At 30.8% G+C, this 15,075-nt stretch overlaps 1 protein-coding gene and 1 non-coding gene across 2 annotated transcripts; both read left to right on the forward strand.

Moving 5' to 3' along the window:
* The first annotated feature begins 8,291 nt into the window (after positions 1-8,291).
* On the forward strand, positions 8,292-8,394 carry LOC129321129 (U6 spliceosomal RNA). The gene has a single exon (XR_008595919.1). It is a non-coding gene; the product is annotated as a U6 spliceosomal RNA (small nuclear RNA).
* A 1,309-nt stretch (positions 8,395-9,703) lies between these two features.
* Positions 9,704-13,677, forward strand: LOC129319845 (BTB/POZ domain and ankyrin repeat-containing protein NPR1-like). The gene is given in 5 exon segments (XM_054964924.1): positions 9,704-10,493; positions 10,746-10,796; positions 10,798-11,491; positions 12,376-12,573; positions 13,313-13,677. Coding segments are annotated over 5 exon segments (1,785 nt in total). The 5' UTR covers positions 9,704-9,953; the 3' UTR covers positions 13,615-13,677.
* The last annotated feature ends 1,398 nt before the right edge of the window (positions 13,678-15,075 follow it).

The raw sequence follows: 15,075 nt of genomic DNA on the forward strand, positions 1-15,075 counted from the left end.
CTAAAAGACTTGTTTATAGAAGATTTAGAGCATGTTGATATTTATTGCGAAAATTGTGCTGCAAGACAAATTGTGAATAATCTTGTATATTATGAAACAACCAAGCACATAGAAATGGTTTTTCACTTTGATCGGAAAAATCTACAAGAAGAATGATTACCTTGCATCTTGTGGACATATTAAGAGGGGGTATCGAGGCTCAAGCTAGTGTGTGTGTATTTTATCACCCACATGCATCTTTTTGTTAGATGTTATCTGTTCGAGATACTGATAGGTATTAAATGTTAATATCTCTCTCATTAAAAATTTCAATTTTGATTCATTATACTGTAAAGGACTAATCCATTTTATTGTACCCAATTCCATTGATTAATTTGCATAATGTAAGATATACTGAAAGGAAGTGTGGAGATTCAGGCTGATGCAATAGCCATTAGATTGTAATTATTATTAAAAAAATATAATTTTAAATCCTTGCATTTTGTTAGGATTTTGTTGTTGATTGTTGCAACTTTTTTGATATTTTATGTCTTTATATTTTTATTTTTTAATATTTTAAGTTTCTCTATAAATAAAGTGTAGTGGCCTAAAATATTAAAAAATAAAAGTGTATAAACTTAAAATATTAAAAAAAATATATAGACTAATAATAAAATATAAATAAAATGTAAATATTTAAAGTTATGTTTTTCATTATTGTTGTCGTCGTCGTCGTCGTTTTTGACATCTATTGGGCTGTAACTATTGATTGAGTAGTGGGATATGATGTTGTATGTGATTTTGTCTCAGTGGGCTTGTAAATAAGAGGCCCTATGTATAGAAAAGCCCTAAGAGACCCAATTATTTTGCCATGATGTTTCAGTTTTGTTCTTTGGGCTTTCCATTATTTTGCTAGTTAAGAAATAGGTGGTGTACTGGTGTGCGAAATGAATAAAGGGATAAGTTTAATTTTTATTAATTTAATTTTTATTTTTTTTGTAATCAATTTTTAAAAATTTTTAGTTATCAAGTTGGTATCTATTTTTTCTGAAGAGAAGATAAAGTAATTTGGTTAAAATCTACTTACATGAATACGTAATATTCAAAAGATAAAAGCATAAAATGCAACATAGTAAATTAGATTAATAAAATTAATCTAATTTAAGAGTCAACTTATTCTCATTTAGCCACATATGCATGCCAAATAATCAACATATTTTATGCATAAGACTAATTTGAGGGCAATTTATGTTTCAAAATTTAAAATACTAATATGATAACTTAAAATTTAAGAAAATTTAGAGGACTAAATTGATAAAAATTAAATTTGAGAGACTTAATTAATAATTGAAATAAATTTAAAAAAAACTAAAAGTTTTATTATCCTATTATAAAAACATATTGTTTAATTTGGCTGCTTTTTATATATTTAAAACCATACATTGATATATTAATATTTGGACTTTTACAAAGTAAAAAAATTGTTCTGATAAAAAATTGCAACAATTAGCAATAAAAATTTAAAAATAATTTTAAAAAAAATCAAATTATTAATTAATTCCTTAAACATAAAAAATTATAAAAAAATTGTAAATTTGAATTCCTACACTTTATCTAAATTTTGTTATAGGTCTTGCACTTTTTTCTTAATATTTTTTTTATATTTTATTTTAGTATTTTAAGTCTTTAAAGTAAAATGTAAAGACTTAAAATATTAAAAAAATATAAAAACTTAAAACAAAACTTAAAAAAAATGTAACAATTTTAAAGATTTAGAACATTAAAAAACAAATAAAACATGAAATAAACGTGCAAAAACTTGTACTAAAACTTAAATAAAATATATAAATTTAAAGTTATGTATTTTTAAAATTATAACATGCACATTCTTCTACATTACCCACCCTGTCAAGTGTCAACTGAGAAACATAAAGAACACGCACTGTATCGCTGTCTCAATCAGTGAACGTTGCGATCTTATTCTCTCGCCCGTTCATGACAACTCTCTCTGATCTGTCTCGAACCATTGCATGATTCCATCGCTGTATTTAAGTTGCGCAGGATTCAAAAGTCGCATATTCCTTCCCTTACTTTTCTCCTGAGCCAGCCATAAACTCTCCATGGCCGATTCTAAATCCAGTCCAACAAACTCTGCCTGGGGTACGATCATGGCGAATAGATTCTCAATTTACGATTGATTACGATTTGAAATAAAATGGGCATTAGTTTGGTGTGCGATTGCTTGTATTTCGTACATACCTGTTTATATTTCCGGAGTATTTAATCCTGAACGACTGTTTCTTGTGTTTTGCTCATCTAAAAAATGAAATGAAATTTGTCATGCAAATTTGAAGAGAGATTGGCACATAGAGAGGGAGGGGCTGCATTTTGAATTATGTTTCTCGTTTTGATTTTATTGCCGTGGCGGGTGGGCCCTGTCTGTTCAATCATGTAGGGAATAGGATATTGAAGGGTTAGGTTTTTACTCGTGCTGTAATAAATGGTCTGTCTCTGATTTGAAGAGACAATGAATCTGATTTTTAATTGGATTAAAATCTATAGCAACAATGCGACATGTTCATGTTTTCATTCAGGAACAAGAAAATTTGACTCCACATGAATACCTAATTACCTATCTGTTTGGATGTTTTTCTATCTGCTGACAGGTGAAAAGGGAGTAAAAGCACCCAATTTGCTTGAAAGAGCAAAGGAAGAATTCGAGGCAATCATGCATCACAAAAAATCAGACTCCCATCATGAAGAAACTCATGGACTGAAAACTAAAAACGACAAAGAGAACGCTTCAGTAGATGATGTTAGCCCTTCTGAGAGTGGTTCTTTGATGTTGAAACTTGAAAGGCAATGAGTTGGTGTTGTATTTATTTGGGAATTTTCTTCTGTGGAAGTTATGTATGATTATTATGATGTTAGTGTCCTGTTTGATTAACAAAATATACGTATAGTCATGGAAATACTGTACAGTATACACCTGCGGTTTCACTGTTTCTTTTCTTGTCCTTTTTTCCTTTGTTTCTTTTGTTTCCTTTCGGTTCCTTACACTTAAAAGGACAAGTACATGATCGAGAGTTACTTAATGAACTTAAAAGAACTTTCATCAAATTGATATAACATCTGTCATATTATATGATAGTGAATATTGTGCTTTAAAGGATAACAGGAACATTAAATTGGAGTAGCAAAAATAAAAACGTTAAAATGAATGTGTGAACATACACGAAAAGATAAAATATGAAATGAACATATACGAGAAAAGTGAAAAGCATTGGAATAGATAGCCTTGAGCACTATAAAGAAAGATAGAGAAAGATTAAAGTAAACACTTATGGAAGTTGTTGAATGAGACTTTTTGATTAATAATATTCTTAAAATTTTGATTGATGATAGAGTATAATGTCGTCATGCAATTCATGTAGTCAATCCCATCTCGTGAGATAAGGCTTACTATTTTTGGTAGTGATAAATGCCTTACACTCTTTATTTACCAAAAACCATGCAAGTTATTTCTTAATTTTCCTTCAGTTTTGTGTTAAATTGCTGTGGAAATGCTAATAAGTAGTTGGGCCCCACTTTCACTAAATAAGAAGGACATACTTCTACTTAGATTAGGTTATTCTTAAATTTTGTTTCCCTTCAAAAGAAAAAACTTGCGTTTGACTGTGAAAATCACTGTATCAGCTACTTTAATTGCTGAAGGCTTCTGCAAGTCTCTGAGTGGCCCAAAACTCTTTGGATTGCTTTGTTGTTGGCAGAAAAGAATGCAAAGAAAGCAAACATTTTTGTGAGAGCAAAGGAAGAAATCGATGCTATTTTCCACCATGACAAGTCACCTCACCATCATCACAAAGAAACTCATGGGTTGAGCGATCATATTGACGAGAATACCCCTAACAATGAAGTTAAAGCTCCCAATGTGTTTGAAAGAGTAAAAGAAGAAATTGAAGCCGTAGTCCAAGCTATCCATCCCAAGAAAGAAACATGACTGTGTTCTTATCTCTCTTCTGAAGGAAAGTATGAGCATTCAGTTTGACCGTTGGGATGAGACCTGTGTGAATAACGTGAGTAGTAAATACATGCGTATATTTTTTCAGTATGTATATCTTCCTTCCCAAACCCCACCTCTTTATTTTATTTTCATTTTTTATTTTTGAGAAAGATTAAATACACAGATGGCCAAGGGGGAAAAGTAGAGAATTGAGGGGTGGAGATATCAATTTGTATCGTTTGGAGGGGATTGTAATGTCTCTTTTCATAGCACAATTGCATAATTTCATCCTTCCTAATACATAAGAGGCATTTGGTTTGACTCATATTTTAATCTAGCATAATTTTGTTGGGAGATTGTGCACATGAAGAATCAGATATTGTGCTGATAAAAGCAAACAAAAATAAAAAAAAAAGATTCTGTGATTGTAAATATTGTTGACATGCCAATGCCATCCTTGGTTTCTCATGCATCCTTACAATTTATAAAGTGCATTTAATTTTTTTAACTATAATTACAAAATAATTCGTTTTATTTATTTTAAACATCAATATATATGATAAACTTTGAAATAAATTGTACTATTCAAAGTGACAAACATGACAACCCTCTACAATAGTTTCTCTTGTACAAAGGCTAAACTATTGAGGATGATCAACCTGATGTCTAATTTATGGCACTCCATTTTACTTTGAAGAAAGAGAAGCCTAAGCTGGCTCAATGTGGGGCTACTCCTGCAACCAATCAGTGGATCGAAATAACACTAACACCCCTAATTAACTCATTTTGATCAAGGCCATAATTTTCATTAATCTATTTTATATGTAGTAAAAATCGATTCAAATGGATTAAACTAAACCAAATCAACTAAAACTGATCCAGACAGAGGTAAATAAGTAAAAATTTATTTAATTTTTTTTTGTTCAATGAAATATTCTCTTTAGTTCCAATTAAGTCTTACAAGGGCCTCATAAAAATGGTCTTTCTTGAGAAGGCTTGCACATATTTCTCTATCAATTATGTACACGCGGGTTGGACAAGTGGTTAAAGCATCCATATGCTTGTATCAACCAAAAAAAAAAAAAAAGATTCACATATTCTCCCTGAATCTATTTATAAATTACATCCAACATATTTTATTAGAATAAAAAAAATTTAAATTTTATTAAATTTATCTTAAAATTTAATAAATTTTTACCTCTACCTTTAATAAGGATGAAAACTTATTTTTAATAATTTTTTCTAGCATTTAATAAAAATAAAAAGATAAAAGATGAATATAAAAAATAATAAATTGTAAATGGGATTAGAGGAGCATTCTTGAGCAAAAAAAATATCCATTTATACAGATAGAATCTCTTGTCTCACCTATGGATACAAGTTTGAATTCTCTCAAAACCATTCAAATTGCTAGTATAGTTAAGGACAATGGGAGATTAAAAAAAAAGTTAAATAAAGATTAAGATATGGACATCAAGGGTCTTTTAGTGAATTAGTTTATGAGTTTACTACCCTCATTTTATGATTTACAACTCTCAAAACAAAAATTTGCAAAAGAGACATTAGCTAATTTGAAAAGGAAAAATTTGTCAAATATAACATTATTTAGAAATCATTTTCCTTCCAAAGTTAATGATTATTGCTTATAATTTTTTGTTTTGAAAATTGCAAATAAGGATATGAGAGTATAGCAAATAATTGGAAATGGTAATATGTTTGATAAGTTTTTCTTTTACAAAACAGGGAATTATACATGTAAATGTTTATTTTGATAATTGCAAATTATAGAACAAGAATAGTAATTTTTTAGATCAATTTACTAAAGGATATTCAATTCTTATTTTAAATTTTCAAATCTTTTAATTCTTATTTAAATTTAATTTACTAATAAATGTTCGTATGATTGTTAATTGATTAAGATGTAGTTCTTAATTCACAAAATTATACTATCAAATCCTATTATCAATATAAGGACTTTATTAGTGAATTAATTATCTCAGAGTTTAAAAGTAGGACTTTATTAGTGAATTAATTATCTCAAAGTTTAAAAGTATGTCTTAATTTTAGTAAGTTTTTAAATTCAACTTACTTAATTTTTTTATTAAAAAATTTAATTTAATTTTTTAATCCTTTAATTGATTTCTTATAAAGTTAATTTCCACCGTGAGATATTGGCAATTGGACCTTTGCGTCGAAGGTTCAAATGAGAGTATGATCACGTCACATCACGTGAATAATGAAAGGTTATTTAAAGCGTCACTTGATGGGCATCTTTTCTCAAGAAAAATCTCTTTGATGCTTAAGGATTAATTAAGTAGCTGTGATGGAATCACTTTTCTATGCTCATGCAATACTTTTCTTGAGGAATCATTGATACATCATATAAGATTTGAAGTAGCTTCCATTCCTGTGGCATTTATGGAAGAACAAGGGGGAAAAAAACACTCTCATGCGAATGAATTGTGAGTTGAAATCCCACAACTTGGTGCCTGAAAATTAGCTTCCAAATTGCGATAACATGTCACAAAAATCCAAAATCTAACTTTTTGGGCTCCCTTTGTCTATTGTGTCGGACATGAATCTGGATTGGATTCATACTGCGGTCGACGGAATGATAAAATTTTATAAAAGAAAAAACAATTTTTTTTATAGTTTTACTTTTAAAAAATAATTTTTTCAATCCCAATAAATTGCAATTTTTTTTCTCAGTGAAACTGAATACTATTCTAAAGGGAGAAAAACAGGAACTACAAACAAACTATAAAAGAGTCAAAATCAATCATCATACACCCCTTATATCAGTCTAAGGTGGTGAATGATTAAAGATACAAAAACAACTCTCCTCGAAATGAGCTTTTCTAACAAGTTTGTGAGCAACACTAAGGATGTCTCTATAAACAAAGCTAACGGATACAAACTAATTTCTATTCAAAAGACTAACAATATAGGATAAAATGTCATGAAAAGGGTGGTTATTATTATGTCCTCTATTTATGAGGTTAGTGGCTTCCACACAATCAGAATAAAATTCTACTTCCTTGAAATCTTTCAACCAGCAAACTTCCCATACTGTTATGATTCCCATAATTTTCGCTAGCACTGATGGGAGTTGCCCAATTCTGCTACAAAATCTTGTAGCCCAGTAGCTATTTTTATCTGTCATCGTTCCTCCACAAGTGGCAAGCCTATTAGCATGAACTGAGCCGTTGACATGCAGAGTCTAACAAAACCTTTGGCTGGAGGATGCCATTTATCAACTGGCTTGCTAGTGAAGTTTTCTGTATTCATTCTATTCATCCAATTCAAATCAATTACAGCTTTCATGAGACATTTGTTTGTTTCAATTTGCACCTTCGGTTCTTCATCTCCAAATAAATTTGTGCATCTATTGGTCCATAGTTCCCAACAGATGTATGCAAATGTAGTGGTCCATGGTACTTTTTTTGTAGAAACCATGCCGGGATCATTTTTTGAGTTCCACCGAATCCAGTCAAGATAGTATTGCTGCATAAAATTGCTCCATTGATCTGGTTCGATAATCTTTCTCCATGCGTCTCTTGCAATTTTGCAGTCCCTGACAATGTGCATTGCTGTCTCTTCTTTGTTGCATCCGACTGAACATGCACTTGAGCTTGATAGGTCTCTTCTTTCTCTAAGCTTAGCCGAGTGCACTCGATTATTTCCTAAGAGCCAAATGAAATTTTTGTCCAAAGATAATCTTTGAACGAAAATCTGGAGATGGAGCATATCAGAAAAGATGAAAAAAAAAAAAATTGCAATTTGAGCATCTCACAGGAACGCTTGACTAGCTCCAACTTTCTTTTGTCTCAGCTGGATGCGTTGGGACTTGAACTGCCTTCTTAGTGAAGGCGCACCTAACCAAAGCTAAGTTGAATAATTGATTCCTAAAATATTAAATTCTCAGAATTAATAAATATATCAATTGTTTCATTATGAAGGTTTTTTTTTTTTGGGCCAAAAATTTTACGCTTGGCTTATATCTTCACCACGTAAGAAAGAGGACACACACGTGCAAGCTCATAAACATGTTAACGATAAATTCAAATGTTTCTTTTTAAACGAGGGAAATAGTATTGCCATTGACACAACTAACCGTTGACATTATAATAATTTAAAACTCATATTCTATAATTTTCAATGGAAAGAAATTAAACAAGCTCATGAATTGGGTAATTAATTTAGTATTTTTCTTAAAAATGCAATTAAAATAAAACAAATATGATTACTTTGTAATTAGTATTAGTAAACCATGTTAATCATCAAAGCTGGCACATTATAGTAAAATTTTGTCCCTTAAAGGACAACAGATAAAATTGGAACAACACAGAAAAAATTAACATGATTCCTATGTTAAGATGACATGTAAAAATTAAGAAATAAATGTCTTTTTAAATATGGTTGTGATTAAGTTATACTTGATATACTATATGTGAATTGTCATATATAATTATCTTAAATTTTTTGTTACAAACAAATTGAACACAGACATATTAATGATGACATTAATCTTTCGAGCATAAAAAGTAACGTTAGTATTAGAATAACTTGCCATCGACAATAATCATTTTAACTGATTTATATATGTTCACAAAAGATAGAATACATAGATCCAAAAAGTTGATAAAATTATGTTGACCATGTATCTAAATAAATAAATTAAAAAAATAAAGACGTCATTGTAAAATCAAAGCAAGGCTATATATATATATATATATATACATCGGAAAAAGTCAAATAATATTAAGAACACGAATGAACGTGTTTAATGGACATGGAGACGCGGGGAACAGCCGCAACCGTAATGAAGCATGACCACACGAACATTGTCATTAGTAATTAATTACGTTATCTCCCTTCTCAATGAACAATACAATGTGCCATGGCCCATTGAATTGTCTGTTGCCCCTGCCCCTATTATTGACTAGTGGAATGATCTATGAATATGATTTTTTATATATTTTATATTGAATAGTGGTATTTAAATGAGATATAATAAACATGATACAATCTAACTTTTCTATTTTTATTTTCCATTATTTAACTTTAGGAATTTTCTCCAACTATTAGAATGGTGCAGATTACAAAGATAAAAATCAATGGCAGTGTTAATAATAAAATTTAATAAGAATATAAGATATAATGAACTTATCCATCAATAAAATCTTTACATGAATAATGAAATATGAGTCCATAATTTTATAATTTGTAAGTTATGAATTAAATCTTTATCGATTGAATCAAGGGAATGATGTTTAAATTTCAAAACACCAATTTAATGACATTTACATTGTAATTTTTTAAAAATAAATTATAAATACAGATTCACACAATTATGAGTAAAAATTTAGATTATAAATTGACAATTATATCTAAAAATCATATATTTTATTTGTAATAAAATTTTTGAATAATTGTCTAAATTCATATTTTAAATTTATTTTTAAAAATGTTTTAGTACTAGAAACTTAATTTTCATTGGATTAATTTTTTATAATTTAACAGTGATTCCTTCTCAAAAGTGAAAACTAAGGGCTGCTTTGATCACCTTTTTTAAAAAATTTAAAATTCTGAACTTATCGGGAAAAAATTAAATTGTGAAAACTAGGGCCTAGAATGTAATTTTTCAAAATTGTCTGCCAATAAAAGAAACAGCAAATGGCGATTCGGTAGAATCTTTGTAGTGGTCAGAAGTACGGACAAATTTACAATTTAACACTTTGCTTTTAATGCCCTCGTCTTTAAGCTCCTTCAGCTCGACGTCACCCATGTTCATGCTTCTCCATCATGCAATCTCTATTCCGACCTTCTATTCTCTCTGTAATTCCATGGCATCCCTCAATTTCAGGCCTTTTGGATATGCATCATCATCATCATCACTATCACGGTATCACCATCACGCTCCTATTTAAACGACACGCATATGCTTGATTCTCAACTTTGATCTCTGATTATGGAGTTTAGAATCACGATTTCCGATTCCAACGAGATCAGCAATAATGGAAGCGGAGTTTGCTATTTAGCCAGCAGCTCCCAAACCCATTTCACCCCAGAAGCTTCACTTCCTCCAGACGTCGCAGCCCTGAAGCGGCTCTCCGACAACCTCGAGTCAATCTTCGAAGCCTCGGAATCCGACGACTTCTTTGCGGACGCCAGAATCGTTCTTGGCGACGGTCGGGAAGTTCCGGTTCACCGCTGCATTCTGGCCGCGAGGAGCCCTTTCTTCAAGAACGTGTTGTCGGGGAAGGAGCGGGATGGGGTGAAGTTGGAATTGAAGGAATTGGCTAAGGATTATGAGATTGGGTTCGACGTGATTGTGGTTGTTGTGAGTTATTTGTATAGTGGCAAAGTAAGGTCGTGGCCCAAAGGTATTTGTGTGTGTGTGGACGATGATTGCTCCCATCTTGGGTGTCGACCTGCTGTGGAATTCATGGCTAAATTGCTCTATGCTTCGTCTGCGTTTGAAATATCTGAGTTGGTTGATCTTTATCAGGTAAGAGCAATACAGTTTTCTGTAAGATTCCCAATTCTCATTGAAACTTATGGTGTCTAATATGTTTCCAGTGTTTGATAGCCGACATGGCATATTGGCATTGTATATTTCAGATAACAGTTTATTGTCGCTACCATGGTGAAATCTTGTGCAACTATCTTTCAAGGAAATATGCGCTTTATTTGCTATTCTGCAACTTTACTGTAAATTTATATCCTAAATACCTGACTGGTGGGATTGTTTGCTTTGTAGAGGCATCTGCTACAAATTCTTGACAAGATAGCAGCAGATGAAATTCTGTTGGGTTCTTTCTGTTGCAAATATATGCGGTAAATCCTGTGAGACACTATTAGGAAGGTGTACTGAGCTGATTGTTAAGTCTGATATTGATGTCATTACCCTTGAAAAAGCTCTGCCACAGCATATTGTGAAACAAATTATTGATAAACGTATAGAACTAGGCTCAGACAAGCCCAAGAACATCTGTTTGCCAGATAAATATGTGAAGAGAATACATAGGGCTCTTGATTCTGATGATGTTGAGTTAGTCAGGTTGCTCTTGAGAGAGGGACATACCAATCTAGATGATGCCTATGCCCTTCACTATGCTGTTGCATACTGTGATACCAAGATCACAACCGAGCTTCTTGATCTTGGACTTGCTGATGTTAATGGTAAAAATCCTAGGGGATGTAGTGTGCTTCATGTGGCTGCAATGAGGAAGGAGCCTAAGCTTATAGTGTCACTTTTGACAAAGGGAGCCCAGCCTTCTGATCTCACTTTGGATGGTAAGAAAGCCCTTCAAATTTCAAAGCGTCTCACTAAGGCCGTGGATTATTACAGTGCTGAGGAAGGAAAGGCATCTTCCAGGGACAGATTATGCATAGAGATATTAGAACAAGCTGAGAGAAGAGAGCCTTTACTTGGGGAGGCGTCTTTTTCACTTGCTATGGCAGGGGATGATTTGCGTATGAAACTGTTGTACCTTGAAAACAGAGGTATTTATTCACAAGTCCAAACTCTCTGCATTTTTCTTGCAAATGTCTCGTAATACTTTATGAGAAGTTTCATGTAGAATCAGAGTTGTAGGATCAAGTTTAGTTATATTTAATTTTAGTGCAGCTTCTGTCAACCAAATTACTCTGGAAGTGTTGGAAAAATAGTTTCCATTTAATAACATTAAACTGCTGCCAATTGCCATTAAGTGTAGTGAACTTCATTCTTTTGTTTTTCGTCTATGTATGAAGACAATTAGAAATATAGCAGAATTAGAAAGTGGTCTATCTCTTAGTCTGAGATGCAGAATTGTTTGCTTCTTATAGTAATAATAATGGTTAGACTTTTGAAGTGTCCTGGAAACTACTATTGTAAAATAATTCAATCAGTTGCAGTATCCAATTAATGCAGAGAGAATCTTAGTGTGATGCTAATGTCTCTCTAATAGGTTTTGCATTATAGCTTCATTAAGTAGGATATTTTTGTTTGGGAATTAGGTTTCAATCAGTGATTTGAATGAAGCCTTTTAAACTTTTCAAAGCATTTTGAGCCTAAGACTGTGTCTGTTTATGGCTGTTACCTTTTTTCTTATTGTTATCAATAAATCTGATAGTTTAGTTAGAGTATTACTGTGTGTGTTCTTTTCTTGGTTCTGCACCATAGTATGATTCACAATGAACACGCATGCATATTGTTCACTAAGTTTACAGTTGAAATCAATGCATTGTCTGTTTCTTTAGTAATAGAAGAAGGAAAGGAGTTCTCAACTGGAGTGGCATTCCATTTATTTGTTCACATGGCTTATAGGAAAGTGAAACTTCCAAGATATTTAAATTCAAATAGCCTCAAATTATTATGATTTGCTGATGATAAATTCTTTTTTCAGTCGGACTGGCGAAGCTATTGTTTCCCATGGAAGCCAAAGTTGTGTTGGACATCGTTCAAATTGATGGAACCTGTCCATTTTCAGATATATCTCAAAATGGAAGTACTAATACTCAGAGGAACGCTGTGGATTTGAACGAGGCACCTTTCAAAATAAAGGAGGAGCATCTGGCCAGGATGAGAGTACTCTCTAGATCTGGTAATTGATGATCCACATATATAATTTATTGCATTGATAAATTAGATATAAAGGTTTTGGTCCTTGAAGGCTTGAATGATAGTTTTACTTCAAATTATTAATAAAAAAAATTACTTTGACTGTTGAATGATTAAGTCATAAGTGGATGGAAATCGTTAGAGAACTGAATGTTCCTTCTTCATTGGGTCAAAATTCAAGGTCGATGTGATGAATTGAGATACATATTCTTTGGGGTACTAAACTGATGTAAATCATGGTTTTTAAGGACTGAAATTGTAGTTTACTTTTCATTTTGGTTGTCAACGCTGTTCTTGGAAGAGGCAAGCAAATCATGTCCACTAAATGATTTGTATCTTCAGGAAAGAAATGTGTTTTGATACAAAATTTCCTCTAAGAGAACTTTTTCACTTGAAAAATCTAAAAGGAAAAACCGATTTATGTCTTGGAAAGATGGTGTCAACATCAATTAGTTCAAATTCACCCTTTTAAGGCACTATAATGGTATCATTACCATCTTCCATGATAGTCAAAACCGATCTTTTTTAGTACTAAACTGATCTTGGAAGTATCTAATCTTTCAAGGACTAAATAGGGTTCTATGCGATATCTGAACTATGTCGATAGTGTTATTGACAGAGTTCAATTACATTATACAGTATATTCAGTCAATCTCTCTTAGTGGACAAGAATTATTGTTCTTGTAGTGTATCATAATCTTTGGTGCTTTTTGATTGCGCAGTTGAGTTAGGGAAGCGATTCTTTCCTCGGTGTTCGGAAGTTCTGAACAAGATCATGGATACTAATAACCTGTCACAGATTGCATACATGGGTAACGACACTCCAGAAGAAAGACAAGCCAAGAGAAGAAGATATATGCAGCTGCAAGAAGTTCTGAGTAAGGCTTTCAATGAGGACAAGCAAGAGTTTGATAAATCTGCAGTCTCATCATCATCTTCTTCAGCATCAATAGGAATGGTTGGGAGGAACCCCATGAATGAACTTGACTCAACATTAGATGTGTGTTTGAATCGAGAAAAATGAAACTTCAAAAGGGAAACGAATCAAAGAAGGTTTACATTTAGATTCAAATCAAGAGAAATTAAAGGTTCAATTTTTATTTTTTTTTTGTTTTAAATCAGTCTCCTTCTCCTTCTCCTTCATTCTTCTTGGTTCAACATAACCTTACGTGATGCTAGAATTCATCTTTTTGTTATATATAAAAAGAAAAAATTCGTCTTTTTGTTGTTGCATCATGCTAATAAATAATTGAGAGTTCAAATATTAACTATTATATATATAAAGAATAAAAAAACTTTTAATCCTTTAAGTTTATTTTAGTTATTAATTTGATATTTTGAGTTTAATTTATATTAATATAGTCTCTTAAATTTGTCTCAATTTGATTTTTATTGTTGAAAGAAAAGGTAGCATTGTTAAATCTACTAAAATAGATAATGAAATATTAATTGTAACTATGTAAATTACAAAAAAAATACTCCCTTCATTAAAAAATATAAGGTATTTTTAATTAAATTGCACTCCTCAATAATATAGTTTATTGCTTTCAAACTAACTCTATTTTTTTACATTTATTTTTATTAAATGCTCTACAATAAATATAAAGTCATTATCAATAGAAGTATTTTAAAAAAAAATTATTATACCTTGAAAGATTAAAAATGCCTTATATTTTTTAACATCTAACTCCTTAAAAATGTCATACATTTTTGAACGGAGGGAGCAATTATTTAGACAGAAAAATAAAATAATTTTTTAAAAAAGAATAAAATGTAATATAATGAATTATATTGATAAAAATTAAATTGATTTGAGGATTAATGTTCTTATTTAATTACATATACGTGTTAAGTTATTAATATACTTGACACATTAAATTAATTTAAAAATTAATTTGTGTTTTAAAACTTAAAAAATTAATATGATAATTTAACAAAATAAAAAAAAACTAAATCAATAAAAATTAAACTTAAGAGATCAATTTAATAATTATGATAAATTTAAAAAATTAAAAGTTTTACATATAACGACTTATTTATATAGGGTCAAACGTTTATCTCATTTTTTTTGGGAGAGATAATCCCTACTATCTATGAGATCTACTTCTTGTGCTAAAAAAATAATTTTAATTTGGACAATTAGATCATAAAAAAAAAAAGAAACTATATCAAATTCTCGATATGATATTTTTCATTAACAATTTTCAAATTTAAGATCTACTATGCTCAACTGACATGCGAATGACAATATACAAAAAACATACAGTGAATGAGAGAAGAGTGCTTGAAATTGAAAGGAACAAAGAGATAGAGAGCTTCCGGATGAAATGAATCTAATCTAATTTCCTAGTTACTTTTATGAGTTTATCTTTCTAATCTCTTTTGGAATAAAAGCATTATTCAATGCTCTATGCAGTGATAATGCTTTTATTTTTTTTTTTCCTTAATTTTTTTTTTTTTTAGTGTTTGACGGTGAAACCTTTTA

Source organism: Prosopis cineraria, unplaced genomic scaffold (genome assembly GCF_029017545.1).
Source record: "Prosopis cineraria cultivar Desert tree isolate PC_DT_omini unplaced genomic scaffold, ASM2901754v1 PC9, whole genome shotgun sequence".
Taxonomy (NCBI): domain Eukaryota; kingdom Viridiplantae; phylum Streptophyta; class Magnoliopsida; order Fabales; family Fabaceae; genus Prosopis; species Prosopis cineraria.